A 16,633-nucleotide genomic window follows, 5' to 3' on the forward strand; every position below is an offset into this window, starting at 1 on the left:
GCGACCGCCTTACCTGATCACATTTCCTAAAAACCAAGATGATTCCTTTGTGCTGATTTCTTTTTAATGTTTTTATTTTCATTTTTGAAGCTGTATTAAAAGCCCTGCTTGCCTTGGTGGCAATGGAGGGCCAGGGTACAGACACCTTTGTTAGACCTTAGTGTAAATCTCTATTTCAGGAGCTTGTTATCCTCCATGTATTTAAAGTGTGTTTATAAATTATGGAAAAGCCACTGATACTTCAGTGGTGGGCTTTTTTTTTTTTTTTTAATACTGGTGAAATTGCAGCAAAAACTTTATCACTAGAGATTTATAATGCTGCCAAGGTAATTCATCCTTGACTGAAACTTGGCATGGGAGGTGTTAAGCTGGTTGCAGCCCATCATTGCTTTACATGTTGTTACTGTATGTCTGCAGTTTTGTGGCTGTAAAGATAAAAAGGGTTAGGAAATGGCACAGAGTAGTAATTCTCATACTTGCATTGCTTGAATGACCTTGTGTTTTTAAAAAGGCACTTGGTGTTTAGTTGAAGTAGAAGAAAAAAGAGAGTGCGGAGCTTGTTTTCTGTGTTTAAAAGCAAGAATAAAAGGCTGCAGTACAATTAAGCCATTAGAGCTGCTTAAGGGAAAATTTTCCTTCTTTCTTTTCTGTGCAAGTATTTGGCATTTTGTTATAGTAATACTTCATGAGTGTATTGAATGGCTGGAAAATTACTAAACAGTGCTGGAGATGAGCCTCTGCTTGTTACTGGAAGGAAGTGAAATGCAGAGTTAACCAGATTGGTTAAAAACAATAAATAAAATGAAAAAAAATTAAAGGGGTATTGATAGGAGAGGGGCAGGCTGGAGGGAACTGGAAGCACACAGAGAGCACGATCTCACAAATGCAGTCAGGAAGTTCTAGAAATACCCTTTATAAACACTGCATCCTACAGGAAGAACCCTAAAGTCCAAATAAACCTTTTCCCCTTGTGTCTATGTGTACATAAACTCCACTGATGTGGAAGATCTTATCAGCTCAGTGATGTGCCTTTTTACAGTAGTTCCTAAAACAAGTTATATGATAAATATCAACCTTTCTTCTTTTTTTAGCTGTTTATCAGGTTTGTTTGTGCTTTTATCAGTTACTAAAGTGTGTGTCTCCCTCACCTTTACCTAGAAGTCCTGAACCTTCCCAGGTCAGTCTCTCTGGATAAGGGACCGTTTTTGGTTAATACCCTTAAAAGCACAGAGTTGTGCGGATGGGCAGAGTCAGGAGGAAGGTGAGGGGTTTTATCTGTTTGACTTGATGTGTACATGGGGAGGATGATCTTCCCCCACCTCAAAGTTATGATTATAGCAATGTGGTATGTGTAGAAATGCTTAGCAGACAGTAGATAAAGGAGAGACAGAAATAGGCTTATTTTGATGCCTTGGATTGAACTCCAAAAGAGTTTATTGATCCTGGGATTGCTGTGGCCATCTTGCCTGATTCTGGGCTGGATGATGTTAAAATATGTGTGCCTCCCTTACTGTGATGTTTTTACCCAACTTCTCTCCTGTGCTTGCACATTAAAAATCTTGCTTCTCTCCCAGGTTTTTTACTGTATCCTAGGAATAACTGTGTGCCCAGAGGCCAGGATCTAGCCAGGGTCTCCCCAGTTTTTCGATGTGCAGATAGTGGTTGGTGTGCCAGTGACCTCAGCTGTGCTGATCCTCCCCCAGTGAGCAGCTGAGGAGCCCTTTAAAATCACAGCCTGTGAATGAAAAAAATTACAGCTTCACAAAATCTGCCACCAGCCATTCATTTGGTTTGGTTCTGCATCTGTGCCTTTAAGCAAGAGTCCTGAAATAAATTTCCATGCATGCAGAAAAGCCTCCTCTTCCTTCCAAATCCCTGTGAGCAAAAATGATTCTTCCCTAGAGTTAGTAGCCACATGGACTATTTTAGAAATGGTAGTCCTGAAGATCCATAAACTGGAATACAAAAAGCCCCCATATGAGGTAGTTTTATCTTGGTTTGGCTATGGAGCACTTCAGTTCTGCAGTGCTTAGTGCTTGTACACCTGTGTACTCTGTATTTTCTGGTGCAGGAAAGTTCTGGGTGAGCTGTAGACTGGATCAGTTAGTTGATAAAATTTGGTGTTCTATCCAAAAGTCATTAAATAATACATCTAGCAGCTTTGTTGACGGTGGAGGTGTTTGGGTGGTGTTGGGTTTTTTTTCCTCCTTCCCTTGGCTATACCCATAAGGAAGCATGGGCAACCTTTATCAGAGTATTGGTGGAATAGCTTCCCCAACCTTTCATAAGGTCAAATAAAAAAATAAACAGCCCTTCTTAGGGGAAGGAAGGGATGGGGAAAGAAGGGTGTTTGTGTACACTTTCCCATTCATGTTTTAAAGTGAAAATATATAAACCTCTGGAGTCAGCGCTGCGTGTCTCGTGCTGTTATAGGAGCTGAGAGTTGGAAGCTTAATTTGCTTTCTCAGTGCTGACTTGAACAAAACCAAAGGGGAATAGCAGTGAGCAGGGGAGTGCTTTGCTACTTATGGGTTTGCCTCTGTTGGCCAAATGCACTCCACGTGCTGCAGTGATTGAAGCAATGAAATCACAGAGTGGTTCTGCTAATCCGTCCTCTTTGGATTGTGAATGTAACTAAGATTTCCGTGTTGTTCTGAGGTAAGGTGATACAGAGGAGAAAATACATCCTTTTTCCAGCACTTAAGTGTTGAGGTTTTAAAAGGCATACCTTTTGTACAACTTTCATATAAAGAAAAAAAAAGTAATTAAATATTATTAGACTGTTTCCCTCTTCTGCTTGCTCTCTGCTGCAGGAATGGGAGGAATAATTTCTCACAAGATCATTTACCAGGTTTTGTGGTTCCACATGAGTCTGGTACCCTCCTGAACATAGTCAGCTACAAGTGGTGCTTGCTTCTACATATTTTAAGAAGGAAAAAATTGCTCTAATTTCAGTGCTTGGGATACGAATGGAAGAGGTGGGACAGAAAATGAGCACCCCTGGTTGGACATTCTTCAGGTCATCATTCACCTTGGGTCACAAGTAGTGAGCCCTGGCTATACCCACTCACAGTGTGGGTGTTTAAAACAGCCAGGTGCTGCATTTATCCAGTATAAAGAAACCCCTGCCCTGTAAGCCAGAGCTGGAAAACCCAACTGCTTTGCAAGAGGCATCTGGATCTGTTGTCTCTGACCAGTTGTCTATGGAACAGTTAGACACAATATATAACATAAGCTATTTGTTGTGAATAATGCTGTAAAGAGCTCAATAACGGGCTCCAGTGAGCTAGCTGAAAGCTGCTGCTGCTGGTTGCAGAGAACATGCCTGCATTTGGAAGAGGTTGTCTCTTGAAATAGTCAACATTAATTCTCCTTCAGTTGAGAACCGAACATCAAAGGCAGATCCTTCACATCCTCTCTCATTTTTATATGAAAGTGTCTCTCCAAATCTTAGCATGCATTAAAAAATACTTTGTAGGTAGCTACTGATGTTACTTCTGAGTGTGGTTAGCACTAGATTTATTTTACAGTGGATATTGAAGTAAACATCCCTGTATATGATGAGAGGAGTCAAGAACAGAATAGCAGAGAAATTTATCTTAATTGGTGATGGGTCAGCAGAAAAAATACACATTTTTTTAAAGTGATTAATTTCAGTTTATGGTTTTATTAACTGCCACGATGTGAATTTGGGCCAGTTGGGTCACCCTTTGCTAGAGAGGGCACAAGGAGATGGTGGCTATTTTTCTTAGACCAGAAGTGAATCTTCTTTGTATCTGCAGATGGTGTCTTCCAGTGTTAGACGGTGACTCTTCCTTGGCTCATCATTGAGGGGTGCATTCCTTACCAGATACAGAGCACCAGGCTATTTCCTTACCTGTTAAGCCTTATCATATCTTATGTTCTGGATTCTGCACTCTTTTAAGCTCTCCTTTCCTTAGGTGGATGGAAGAAATGTTGAGCCCCTTTCCTCTACTTCCGCGTGTGACTTTTATCAGCGAGAAACTTCTGCTGCTCCCTGAGCTTCTGAGTAAAGCCAGCTCCTCAGGACAGAAAGGGGAAACTCCTTGAGAGCGCTCTGCAGCATCGAAATGCCCCACATAAAAGCACGTTTGTACATTTTGTTACACGGAGGAATTCCTGGCCGTACCCAGCCCTAAGTAAATAGCCAGGGAGAGGCAGCTGGAGCATGACGGATAGCGGTGGTTGCGGAGCAGGGACGTGGGGCGTGGAAGTCCACAGTGCAAAGCAAACAGGGAAGGGAAACTGTGCTGTGTTTTACAGGGCTGGTGTTGGGTTAGGACAGAACTGTCTGGCGCCTGAGCCTCTCCTCAAGATCTCGTATAGCAAGGACAAAAAATGCAGAACAGCTTGTTGAATTTGGTTTTTTTAATCCATAGGTAAATTTTCCTGTTATGTCATGTGTTTCAAGACACTTGATAAGTGCTGATTGTTGAAAGAAGTAACCCCTTTGGGGTGTTTTGCTGATTTGATGTTTTGCTTCAAATTCTGGACAGCAGAAAACTTAGGAAGTTGATAATCTTTTTCTCAAAGATGTGTTATATAAGGTCCAGGGCAGTCCTACCTGTAAATTGCCAGAGCTGTCCTTAGAGCTCCCTAGGTTAGTGAGATGGCAGAAAACCAAGGAGGGCTTTCCTTGGATGGCTTCAATGGGATTGTCCTTGGCTGAGCACCTGTTTCAGGTATCTCTTGCTGTATAATTCATAAAGGGCATTTATAAACTCCCTTGACACCAAAGGAAAATCTTTGAATCCCAGGAAGAAACATATGACTGGAGGGAGGGTGAAGTGTGGCTTGTAGGAAGGTGCTGCGTTACAGAGAGTATGAGTGAGTTTCTTCAGGTAACTGAATAAAGAAGAGTTGAAAGGTTTGTGCTTGTTTACAGCTTGTATATGTTCTTGCTGTCTTATATGTAACTTATTCTAAAAACTAGACCTTAAATATGGGGGTAAGGAATACCTAAAAGGCTAAAATCCAGTCCCCGTATATTAATTTCATTTTGGAACACTTTAAATACAGGAACTTCTTTTGCAGCGCTGTGGTTTTGTCATTCATGAGCTAATTAAAATGTTAAATATACTAACCTCTTCTGTGCTTAAAAAAGATAGTTTCTTCTGTATGTGATAACTTCCTCTCTGCAGGATAAGCCTTAGTTTTGTCAAGAGTGCCTTGTTGGCATCTCCAAGGCTTGTGCAGGCTGTCCCCCCATGTTGTATAGCACAGCACTCTTGGCTTGTGTTGTCCATGCTTGTACCTCCAGTTTTGTGAACACTTTTTGACATTCAGCACTCCTCTGCTTTATGGGTCATTTGCATGTACTAGTCAGTTCACATCATGGAGCAGGGTTGTGGCAGAGTGGATCTTATTTTTTTTTTGTCTGTTTCTTTAGCTAGGCGGTGTGCTGACTCTGTTCTTCCTTTTGGCTAAAATTAAACCTTCTCCCCACCCCACGCTACTCTCCCACCCTTGGACTTCTATTACACGAGGCATGAGAGACATGCAGAGCAGACCACAGGTTGGCATGAAGTTTCAATTAACCATCAAGTTTTTTTAGCTAGGGATATGATCTAATTAAGCTTGAAGAGTATGCTTGCCCCAGGTGAATAGAAAGCTTGCCCGAACAAGCACTTTGGCACTGCACAAAAATCACTCCCTATCAAAGGAAAAGCTTAATTTTATCCCTGCAAATCTAAATGGGATGTAGCACCTTCTGTAGTCCATGGGTGCAGGTTAAAGTTAATAAAACCAGCTGTTTGGAGACAGTGTGAGCACCTCTGGGCTCATCAAAGCCCTCTGTGCCCATTCCACAGCAGCATTTCAGGAAAGCAAGTGAGGAGCCTCCTGGAGCTTGCAATGCCACATGCTTGGTAGAGGAAGTCCCAGGCGCTATCCAGGAGTGGGATTTTTGAAATAGTGCCTGTACCATCCTCCATACTGGCAACAGCTGGTCATTATAGGCATGATGGGTATCTGGGGACCCTGGCAGCAGAGCTCAGCCTTCCCCATCGCTACCTTGGTTGGCAGGAGAGTCCGGAGTCTGTAGGTGCCGTGAAGATTTTTGAAGCTGCTTGAGTTTTATTATTGGTTTTGTTGTTGTTGTTGTGATTTTATTTGTCATGTCATTGACATGCCAAGTACTGATGGACCTCAAACATTGATTGATTAATGGATGAGGCAAAAATGGCCCATGCAGACAGGACTGTGCAAAGTGAAGAAGCCATGAGATGTCCTAGAACAAAAGTCCAGTGCTTTTTTCATCATCTGACTTAAAACTGTCCTGGACACTGTGTCCTGTCACCAGAGCTGCTAGACCTCAGAAGCTGGATGAGGCATCCACCATTTTATTGTGCTTTGCTGTTAGTTCTTACTATTTTAATGTGCTTTGAAGAAGGGGACTTGAAGAGCCAGTCCGTGACTTCTGAAAGTATTTCTTGGGTATTGGCAGACAATGGAGCAAAACACTGTTGTGTTTTGCTAGTTAGCTCTCTGCTGACGATCTGTCTCAATGGCAGGAGTCAAAGTTTGATACTTTTGTGGAGGCATTGCACAGGGTTTTTTGGTAGCTCATTCCTTCATCTGGAGCAAAGAAGGGGTGAAGTCAGGATATCTGGGTGTCCTTTCAGAGTTGAAATGACTTTTCTGGGTGATGCGTCGGGGTGGAAAGCACAGGAAGCCTTGGTAAGCACTGAATATGGGTGCAACTCCTTGCCTCCACCTCAAGTACTTAATTAGCCAGAAAGCATGAACTTCAGCGGTGTTTCTGATAGTGATTTCCTAGAAGCTGGTGCTTATGGGCTCCCTCTGTTATTGTTATCATTATTATTCCAATTTCTGCTTGTAACTGATGTGAGTTGTTTAATTACCAATACCAGTACTTAACAGGAGGAGCTACAAGGTGGTGTAGAACATTTGGTCCCATAAAACCCTGGTACATGAGCGCACAAACCCAGAAGGTAGCAAAGGTAAAAACTGGCCTATTGAATTTGCAGCAGTTCAGCAGCATTTGAATGTAAGTAATCATGTGGAAAGAAAATGTGAATTGGCAAAAGGTGGGTACCCACTGATGACCATATTGTTACAGGCAGTCGCTGTTCTTCTTAATACAAAAGCAGAAGGCATGTGGCTTGGTCTAGTGTGTGCCAGACAAATAGCAACTGCTTAATATTTTATATTAATATCCAATATAGAGATACTTCTATATTTGTGCACAATAACTGTACAAATAACATCTGCATCATTATTGCAGTTGTGGTAGAGGTCAAATCCAAGTGGAAAGCAGGGCTGATGATGTTGCACTTGCATTTTCTTAATGTAGATCATTTTCCCCTTGCTAGTTAACTAATATCCACTAACTAACGTGGAAATTTAATTGTATTTCCTACACGGTGAATGCCCTAGTTCAAAGGGATGACTTTCAGTGGACAAAAATAGCTCATCTATAAATGGTACTGAAGAGTGAAGTGATGAGGACATATTAGGAGCATAAATATTTAAACCTTTTTTTCAGGTTAAGTTGAACTTATTTTCTGCATTGATAGCTTTCTGTGCTCTGGGAATTCTGGCATTGAGTACATGTGCATGGCATTGGTTGCAGTGGGAATTATCTAGATTTCTTGCAGGCTTTTGCAAGAAAAAGGTGGAGAAGTTGTTTCAAAAAGATCCTGAGTGAAGGCAAATTGATGTGGGGGTCCCTGTCTCCTACTCTCCCCACCTCTTTTAACAGCAGAAGACCCCTGGACAGTGCTGTGCCTCAGCCTGACTCACTCAAAGAGGATGAGTTATGTATAATATAGCAGAAGTCTGAGGGCTCCTTGTGATGCCACCATGAGCAAGCTCAACGTGTTTCTGAGATAGAAGCAAAGTTTGGTTCCTCCAGACAAAGTGATGGGGTCTGTTCAGCTTTGGTGACTTGTGATGGTCTGAAAATAGTTGTGCCACCAGGCTGTTGCAGAAGTGGTGGTTGGCCCCAGCACATCCCAGCTGCATCCTTGTCATTCACAGCAGTGATGGTTTTATTTTCGTTTGAGCAAAAACTTCAGGCAGGAGAGTCCAGAGCAACTTTTCTGTTTGTGACAAAGCCCTCATTTCCAATAAGTACAACCTTAATGTTGTTACAGTAAATATACCAAAATACATATCTGGAGGGAATGCCTAGCCCCGTGGCTGTGGGGGAAATGCAACATCAAAATAACTTGATTTATTGGTTGTCAGCTACAGGGTATTGTCTATGCATCAATTCATAAAGGCTTTAGATGAGGTGAAAACTGAAAAACAGTGTTGGTTAGGGAAACAGCAGATCTGTAATGTGCAGGATGGCCTCCCCATCTGACAGCTCTGGGGACCTGGGTGAGGAAACTCGCTGCAGCTGCTTTTGTATAGAGAATAGTATGACTTGCAGATGGAGGCTTTTGCTGGTATCTTAAGCTTCAGAAAAACAAATATTCCCTCAAAATAACATAAAAAAATAAACTTCCACTTCTTCCTGTTTTTATAGTTCCCTTGTTTCCTCAGTGTCATGGTTTTGTCTCTAGTACTGTAGATTGTTAATCTTCAGAGGATCAGGACCTTCACAGAAGTGTTTCCTGTACATGTTTATCTGTCTTTTTAACAAATTAGTATCTATTTGTTCTCCTCTGAATTTTCCTGCAAATAATAGGAAACTGTCCCCTCAGTAATAAGGCTTTTTGCTAGAAAAAGTACCTAGATGAATCACTGCCAAGGGTTAAAGTACCTTTTTTATGACTTCATTGATGGCATCCTTAGGACATCTGCAAGTAGCACCAAATTCCAGAGGTCACTGTCCTTGTGTTAGTTTTGGCAAAGCATTGTTTCAGCTTAACTTCATTTACTTGGTTGTGAATGCATCTGGAGGGCTCCTGTGTGAGTGTTAGCTGGAATTCCAGAAGAGGAATGCTGCTACATCCTAGGCTTTCTCTTGAGACAGCCACGGATTTCCAGCTAGTCCTTTAGCAAGGTGTGCGTTAGCCATTAGTCAACGGGGAAGTGCCTGTTTTCCACATCCAGGTGCTGCATTGCCTTGTTATAATGGGATGGAAACAGTCTTTTCAGCTGCTACACTAATAACTTTAGTTACTTCTAGCTAATCTCAACACTCTTTGTAAGTACATGCATGAAATGTGTAAATATATTCCTCATGTGTTGTGTGTGTGTGTTGGATGGGGACTTAACTCCCAAGTCCTCTGGACAGGGTGAAGACCAAGCACATCTGGACGGGGTGAAGACAGGAGAAATGTGATTTCTCCCCTCTCAAAATTGGTGGTATGCATCATGCATGCATTTCCAAGGGAGAGCACTGGATTTGGATGAGTAACTGACTTTCCCCCTCAGCTTTCTATTTCGAAAGGAGCTGTCGTCATCTGACTCCATCACTGAATCTGCTGGAGCCGGGCCTGTAGGTCAGAGCTCATTCTGGCACTGCCTGGGGTTTCTGTGGCAGAATGAACACTGGGTTGTGTTCATATCCACGGCATCTTCTCAGCATTGGCCTGGTGGCTCCCAGGGCTGTCCCTGCACAACCTGCAAACCTTGTTGTCCGTGCTGGAGGAAACACAGGTTGAGCAGCAGCCTCCTCCTGGTGTTAACATTAATAAAAAGGCATCCCTGGACAAAGGAGCAGCCTGTGGGCCTTTGCCCCACCTTGCAGATTAATGCTGGAAATATCTCTCTATCACACTCAGAGAGGCATGGAAGAGTTTGGTTTGGGTTTGGGGTTTTTTTAAGACGTCTTGTCAACTTGTGATTTCCCATCATGGTGCAAGCTGTTTAGCAAAGTTTGTACTCATCTTGCTTTTGGGCAGTGAGTCTCTCCCTTAGGAGGCCAGAAAGTCATTGCTGTTTTCTCAGAATATTAATTTCTAGTGGAAAAGAAGGCCATGCTGGGCAGTCATGACACATCACTCTTCTGCTGCTGACTTCTGTGGGAGACAGAACATCACAGTGGAGTGCTGGCACAGAGCTGCCCTCCCTTTGCACAAATACAACAGAGACCCATCTTCAGACCAAGGCTCTTCCTTGCTATAATTTCTTTTGCTCCAAGATATTAGTGGACATAGTGGCAGAGACAGATAAATCCTAAAGTCAGACTTGTAGCTGGATGAAACTGCCTTAAGGAAAAAAACCCAAGTTTGTAGGTGGAGCATAAAAGGGTAAGCATGTACCTTTTGTCCTTGGAATTAAAACCCTGGTTAAATCTGAGTTTAAGGGGAGGGGGGAAAAATGAAGCCATTTTGGATTGAGATAAACACTTGTGGTTTCATTATCATCTGGTGAACATGTGTAGAGTGGTTGTTGCACAGCTTGAAACAGAAAAACCAATGTGAAGTTAGGAAAAAAAAAAATCAGGGTATATCTTCTTCCTCCCTTAGATACTTCAGTCATTTATTGGAAATGGACAGTATATGCTATAGATGGGGCTTTGCCCAAACATAAAAGGTAGATGTTTTCTTAACACAGATCTTCTGCAAGGAGATAATGTTGCTTCTCTTCAGGTTTCATTTTTTGATGCTTTTGAACAGTGCTGTGGTCATTTAAATTAATAGACTTGCATAAGCTGTTAGCAGGTTTTTTTGGTCTGATGTTGTGGTATTCCCCAATAAATCCAGAAGATTTGAGATGGCAGCTCCCAGCTAGTAGTGAGTGTACCAAAAATGCTGATGGGTACAGGATGAGAAGCTGCTTCACCATCTTTGCTGCTCAAAGGAAAGGCCATGGGAGTCTTTGATCTCTTTCATATATTTCAGGGGACTCCAGCTGTCCCTATACTGAGCCTTTTCAGAAGGAATTGGTGTGAGAGCATGAACATGCAGTGTGTTGAACAACTCATCCTTACCTGCCAGAAAGAGAAAACAGGATGACCCCAAGATGATTCCCCAATTGATTTCTCTGCTGTGTGCAAGCAAAATCCCTCTTGCCAGGGACAATTCGGCGGGCACTTGGCACCACCGTATCTTTCAGCATTTAAAAGATTCTGCCTGTTACAGCAAAGCACAGGAAATACAAGCCATTAATGCATGTGCCGATGTTGTGACCAGGTGAAGGACAGTGGTAGGGAGAGAGGCACAGGCACGCAACTGCCAGCATCTTGAGGAAACGCTTGTTTGTTTGTCCTTTTTCCAGAGCCCTTCGGCTGTGCAAGGGAAGTGACAGCAGAGATGTAAACAGGAAAGCTGGCTGCAGGGAGAACAAAGTAGGGGTTAGGAGATGCACGCTGTTGGCCAGAGGAAACCAAAGGTACTGGTGAGAAGTCTCTGCCTGCTATAGGAATTAATAAAATCAGTAAGCTAAGAAATGGAATCACTGAACCATAGAATGGTTAGGGTTGGAAGGAACCTTAAAACTCATTTTGCTCCAAAGCCCCTGCCTTGGGCAGGGGCATCTCCCACTAGACCAGGTCGCTCAAAGCCCCATCCAACCTGACCTTGGACACTTCAGGAATGGGGCATCCACAGCTTCTCTGGGCAGCCTGTGCCAGAGCCTCACCACGCTCTGCATAAAGAATTTATTTTTAATATTTAACCTAAACCTGCCTTCTTTCATCTTAAAGCCATTCCCCCTTGTGCTACCACTTATGAAAATACTTAATGCTGGATGTCCTGCTCCAAGGCAGGCCTGGTGACACTTACAGTACCCTTTATAGGAGGGGAAGCCTGCCTTGTGTTTTTTCTGTGCTCTGAAGGAGGCAGAATGTGAGGATAACTGTCATAAATGAGTAATAAAATAATTCCCACATTACTAAAAATGAAAGTGGAATCATAAGTGTTCATCTTCCTGTAAGTCTATAAAACAGCAGCTTGTTCCCAAGAGCGCTGAGAAGAGCTGGACAAGGTACATTTTAAGGGCAAGATAATGTTTTACTAACACTGACAGAGAAGCAAAGTGATCCTGAAAACTTGAGCTGGTTAGTTCAAGTCAGTCCCTGGCAAAACATGGAGCTGGCTGACAGGAAGCACAGTCAGCATCAGATTGGAGAGTGAAGCTGGAGCTGGTCAGCACAGTTTTACAGGAGTTTTCAGGGATTTTGGGAATGTAGGTGGATAAAGATTATCATATCCTGGTATCTGCCTCTTGGTCTGCAGGTAGTTTTACCATAGAATATTGAGTTGTGGTGTGGGGCTTTCCAGAATATAGTGCCAGCCCTCAGAGAGCAGTAAAGATGATTTGAAATCTAGAGGAAAAAAAAATGGATGAGACACAAAATGATATATCTGGTTTAGGATGTGCATAATTAGTCTGAGAGTATTTGCATGGTAAAAAAAATAAATTATCCTAAAGAAAAGGAAAACACAGATGCAGTGGTTAAAAGACTCACACTTAAGTACCTCTACTTTGAGCTAAGTATTAAAGTGCAAAATAAAAAGGGAGGAGCAAGGCCTTGGTTTTTCAGTAGCTTGTTTTTTAAACCAGTTTCCTATCAAGAAAATGAAAGTTTGCAGTGTGCCCTGTGATGACTGAGGCCATGTCACACAAGTAAGGCAAAGTACAGGGTCAGATTTCCTGGAGTATATTACAGCTGTTTGTCCAGGTATCAATTAGGAGCTGTGGAGGAAGGGTTTAATTAGAAGAAAAGCACATGAGGCTTTTCCGGCGTGGAGGAGCTTGGTGCATGTCATTTGTGTAACCTCTTTTCTGGTCATGGATGTTTATGTGGAGACCTGTAAGATGCTCTTGGCACTTTCCTTTGATCTGTCTGCAGGAAAATGAAGTCCATATGGCCTCCACCCAGATCCTGGCTGGAAATACCCATCTATGCTGGGGTCATTTTTTTTGTTGTCATACATATGTACAAAGGTCCATTCATCTATGAGAATGACATTCAAAATAGGGAAAGCATGGTAATGATAGGTAGGGAGGAGCATTTCAGTGCTCCTGTAATGTTCAGTAGCCTAAAGCATGTAATAAAATGTCTGAAGTCCTTCCTAAGGATCTACTTTTGTGCCCTTTTTCCTATTTTTGCCATACTTCCTGCTTTCCCCTACAACACAGCTTAATGACCCCGGTATTCAAGAAAGCTTTGTGGAAAACAGGGACAGAATAAGTGCAGTGGCTGTCTCTCAAGTGCTGGGCATAAAGCTACACTGATGGTGCCTATGAAGTCTTTTGTTAGGGCTTGTTGTTTGTTTGAGGGCGTTTGATTGTTTGGGGGTTTGTTTGTTCTATTTTGGGTTTTGTTATTTTTTTAAATTTAAACAAAGTTGCTGAAAAGTCACCTTCTTTACCTCTTACAAGGCACAGCGAACAGTGTTCAGGCAATATTGCTGTGGTTAATCTTGACTACTATACTTAAAGTAGGTTGCCTGGTGTTCCCAGAGGGTGAGGCATGGCAAGTTTCAGTATTCCCAAAATGGACCTGGCCCTGCAGATACTCAGACACCTCGCACTGCACTGGAATTGCATGCTGAGACATCTTTGTGCCTGGTTCACAGCGGCCAGGGCCTGGTCCTGGGTGCTCTGTTAATGTTTTGCTGCAGAAGTTCAGCCCGTTGACATGACTGCTGTTAACAAGGTGGCTGAATTTAATTCTCTTCACCACAAGTACTCCAGCAGATACAGTGAAAATCCCATCTCCTCTTGCTCTAGCCACTGTCTCAGCTCTTTGAACTATGCTTGCAGTTGGCTGGCAGGCAGCAAAAGGCAGCTCCACCACCTTGCCGGCTCTCCAGGTGCAGTGTTTGCTTTAGATTTCTAACAGCAGAACCCTGTAGCAGCATGAATTTTGCTGGGAAATGGGGAAGATGTTCATGTGTTGGCACAGCCACTCATTGGTCCCACACTAGGAATTGCGAGAAAACTTTGGAGGATATTTCACTGAAGCACCAAGCTAGTAGGGTTGGGTATGCAATCTACTGGACTGGGCAGTATTTAAGGGGGAAAATAATTATTATTTTAATCATATTTTTTTTTAAAGGGCAGCAGCATTGCCAGTCTTGGAGCTGAGGTTTGTTAGCTTAAGGTTAAAGAACATGTCCAAAGGTGAGAACCCCGTGAGTGATTCAGTTGATGCTGATCCAGCTACTTGATATCTACTTCCCTTTGGAGAAAACCCTTGGGAGCAGGGCTTGAAGCCAACTGAATGAGTTGGTGGTTCTTCTTGACTGATGCAACAGCTTCTGGATGTAGACAAGGGGCGAGGGCATTATTTCCATCCCTATGGATTGAGCATGCTGTAACATTTGTAACGGAGAGCTTTTTTCTCTCTTGCATTTTCACACGCAGTGTTTATCCTCACCTGCTCCTGACTGGGCAGAGCAGCAGCTTTGCAGGGATTACCCAAGTGGTGGCTCAACCCAGCCCCATCAGCTGAGAGCTGCCCCACAGCAGCTGTGAGACTGGTACCTGTACAGGGTGATGGCTTTTCTATGTAATTTGTCATACTGGAACTGTTTGTTGATGTTGCTCATCTGTAAGAACCTTCTGATGGTCCCAAGTCGCTCTGTGTGCTGAGCCTTGAGTTTTTAGGAGGACATGGGGCTGGGGTTGGCCTGCAGACCAGTAAGAAGGCAAGAAAACAGGAAAACTTGGGGAGATGTAACTGCTCAAGATGTTGTTTCAAAAACATGATTACAACACAGCTTATTCAAGGATAGTTTTGTCTTACACAGGGAGGCTAATTTCATCTTCCCTTGGGAGAAAAGCTTTAGAAACTGGACTTGAGCAGCAAAAAGTGCCAGGCAGCTTTCTTGAATTTTGCTGGCTGACGTTGCTTTGGACTTGTGTGCTGAGTTCTTGCTGGAGACAGATGAGGATTGAGCTGGTGGGTGCTGCGTTAAGCATTTGAAGGTAAAAGCAGTGCTGCTGCAGAGCTTGAAGAGGAAAGTGAGGTGGCAGATTCTGGCACATCTGGATAGAATGAGATGTGGACTGGGGATGTGCAATTAAAATCTAACCCCACCTATTATATTAATTATTTGCATAGCAGGATACTCTGAGTAATGAGTTAACCCATTGGTTGCAGATGCACTTCACTAACACAGACTATTCTCTGGCCATTAAACTAAACGATCTTTTTATGTTGTGTATTGAAATTCAGTAAATGCAGCTATCTGTTGATACCACTGTAACAAATTTTGCATGCTGCCTGTTGTCTTCATCACAACTTTGGACTGTAGCTTGATTCCATTGTCATGACAAAATCCACCCAAGCTGCAAATAGGTGCCTGCAGCTGCACCTGCACACGTGCTCGCTGAGTGCTGGAGAGAAGCAGTGAGCAGATGTCAGAATTTCATAGAATCCAAATGGTTTGAATGGGAAGGGACCTTTAAAGGCCATCTAGTCCCAGCATCCTCCATGTGGCCTGGTGTCTGCTCACCGAAGCTTGGGTTCAAGCCTCGTTAGTCCTTAGCTCAACATTTCCGTGGTCCAAGCATGAAGTTTTCAGGAGCACCTGTGATTTTAGGTTGTCAGTGTCTCTAAAGTGGGGATGCAGCTTTCCTCTGAAGGATGACTGCAGGCAGCATCACCTTGGTCATCATTCTCCAGCTAGGGGGAAAAAGGGATTTTTGTCCCAAATCAGGGTTAAAACCATTTGAATTTAAGGCAGACAGAAGCAGCTGAGCTTGGAAACAGTTAGCTTTCTTCTCCCCTCCTGCCTAATCATCAGCACAGATTAGTTCAGAAACTGGGCAGGTATTTTTAGAAGCTGCTTTCAGAGCCCTAGTGTCACAATTTTTATTCTTGTTATCGGTGCTGAGGCATTTCTTGAGCAACATTTCTGCTTTAATGAGAGGGCGTTAGGGATCATCACAGAACTTGTGGGGACAGACTCGACACCCTGGCTGAGCAAGGGGTTCCAGCAGGTGTGGAGGTTCCTGAGCAGCAAGGGGAGAGTTTGAGACACAGTGTCCGAAACAAAGCTCAGTGTCCGAAACAAAGCTGATATTTAGAGGTACCAACTCATTGCCCACTGGAAGTATTTAAAACCCCTTTAAAAGTTGTGATGGAGGCAGACATACTGGAAGACTGAGTGCTTCCTCCAAGCCTTCTGAGTTGTTCGGACCCTTGGTCCCAGCGCTGTGTTGGCAGCTTTTGGGAATAAAGTGCTGACAGGCTACCAGAGGAAATGACACCTGCATTCAACTTTGGTCCTGTTTGCAGCCCTGGGTGCTGGGCAGCCTCTCAGCTGCACATTTGCCCCATCAGCTGCTGCTAAACACCCCCATCATGACTTTATGGCAGTTGTATCGTAATTATTTTATTTTTTTGCCAGCCTATAACCGGGGTGGGGAAACAAGGATCTTTGGTCGATGTTCTCTTCCGAGCCGGGAGGATATTGCGAATGAGTAATGGTCCGGCTGGGGCTGTAATGTGCAGAATACCTCTGGGATGACTCACCCTGCACAATGCAGCACATCCCTCTAGGAGACTGAATCACGCATGGGGGGAAGCAGCAGCCAGCTGGGACACGGGGTAACCAGAGCAGACTGGGAGGCTGGTGGTGGCAATGGTGCTAAACCGGAGCACTAAAGGTTTAAAATGCAGAGGAAATGGCATCCCCCAGCAGGTAAGTGTGCTCTGGCTGCGTATAATTCCGTGTTTTTTACTCCTGGGGTTCTTTTTCTTCCGCTTCCCCCCATCTGCCCCCACAGTCCTTCTGAA

General features: G+C 43.4%; 2 protein-coding genes across 3 annotated transcripts in view; both read left to right on the forward strand.

Annotated features, from left to right (window-relative positions):
- RAB1A (RAB1A, member RAS oncogene family) overlaps positions 1 to 16,633 on the forward strand; it is a 152,262-nt gene that overhangs the window by 18,543 nt on the left and 117,086 nt on the right. The gene's annotated exons all lie outside the window — the stretch shown is intronic.
- SPRED2 (sprouty related EVH1 domain containing 2) overlaps positions 1 to 16,633 on the forward strand; it is a 59,449-nt gene that overhangs the window by 8,748 nt on the left and 34,068 nt on the right. The window contains exon 1 of one of the 2 annotated variants that reach the window (XM_068186367.1): positions 16,418 to 16,538. The exons of the other annotated variant lie outside the window; for it this stretch is intronic. Coding sequence (XP_068042468.1) covers positions 16,522 to 16,538 — 17 coding nt within the window. The 5' untranslated portion in view covers positions 16,418 to 16,521. Of the gene's footprint in view, positions 1 to 16,417; positions 16,539 to 16,633 lie in introns of those variants that run through there. 2 annotated transcript variants of the gene reach the window in all.

This window comes from Anomalospiza imberbis, chromosome 3 (assembly GCF_031753505.1).
Source record: "Anomalospiza imberbis isolate Cuckoo-Finch-1a 21T00152 chromosome 3, ASM3175350v1, whole genome shotgun sequence".
Taxonomy (NCBI): Eukaryota; Metazoa; Chordata; class Aves; order Passeriformes; family Viduidae; genus Anomalospiza; species Anomalospiza imberbis.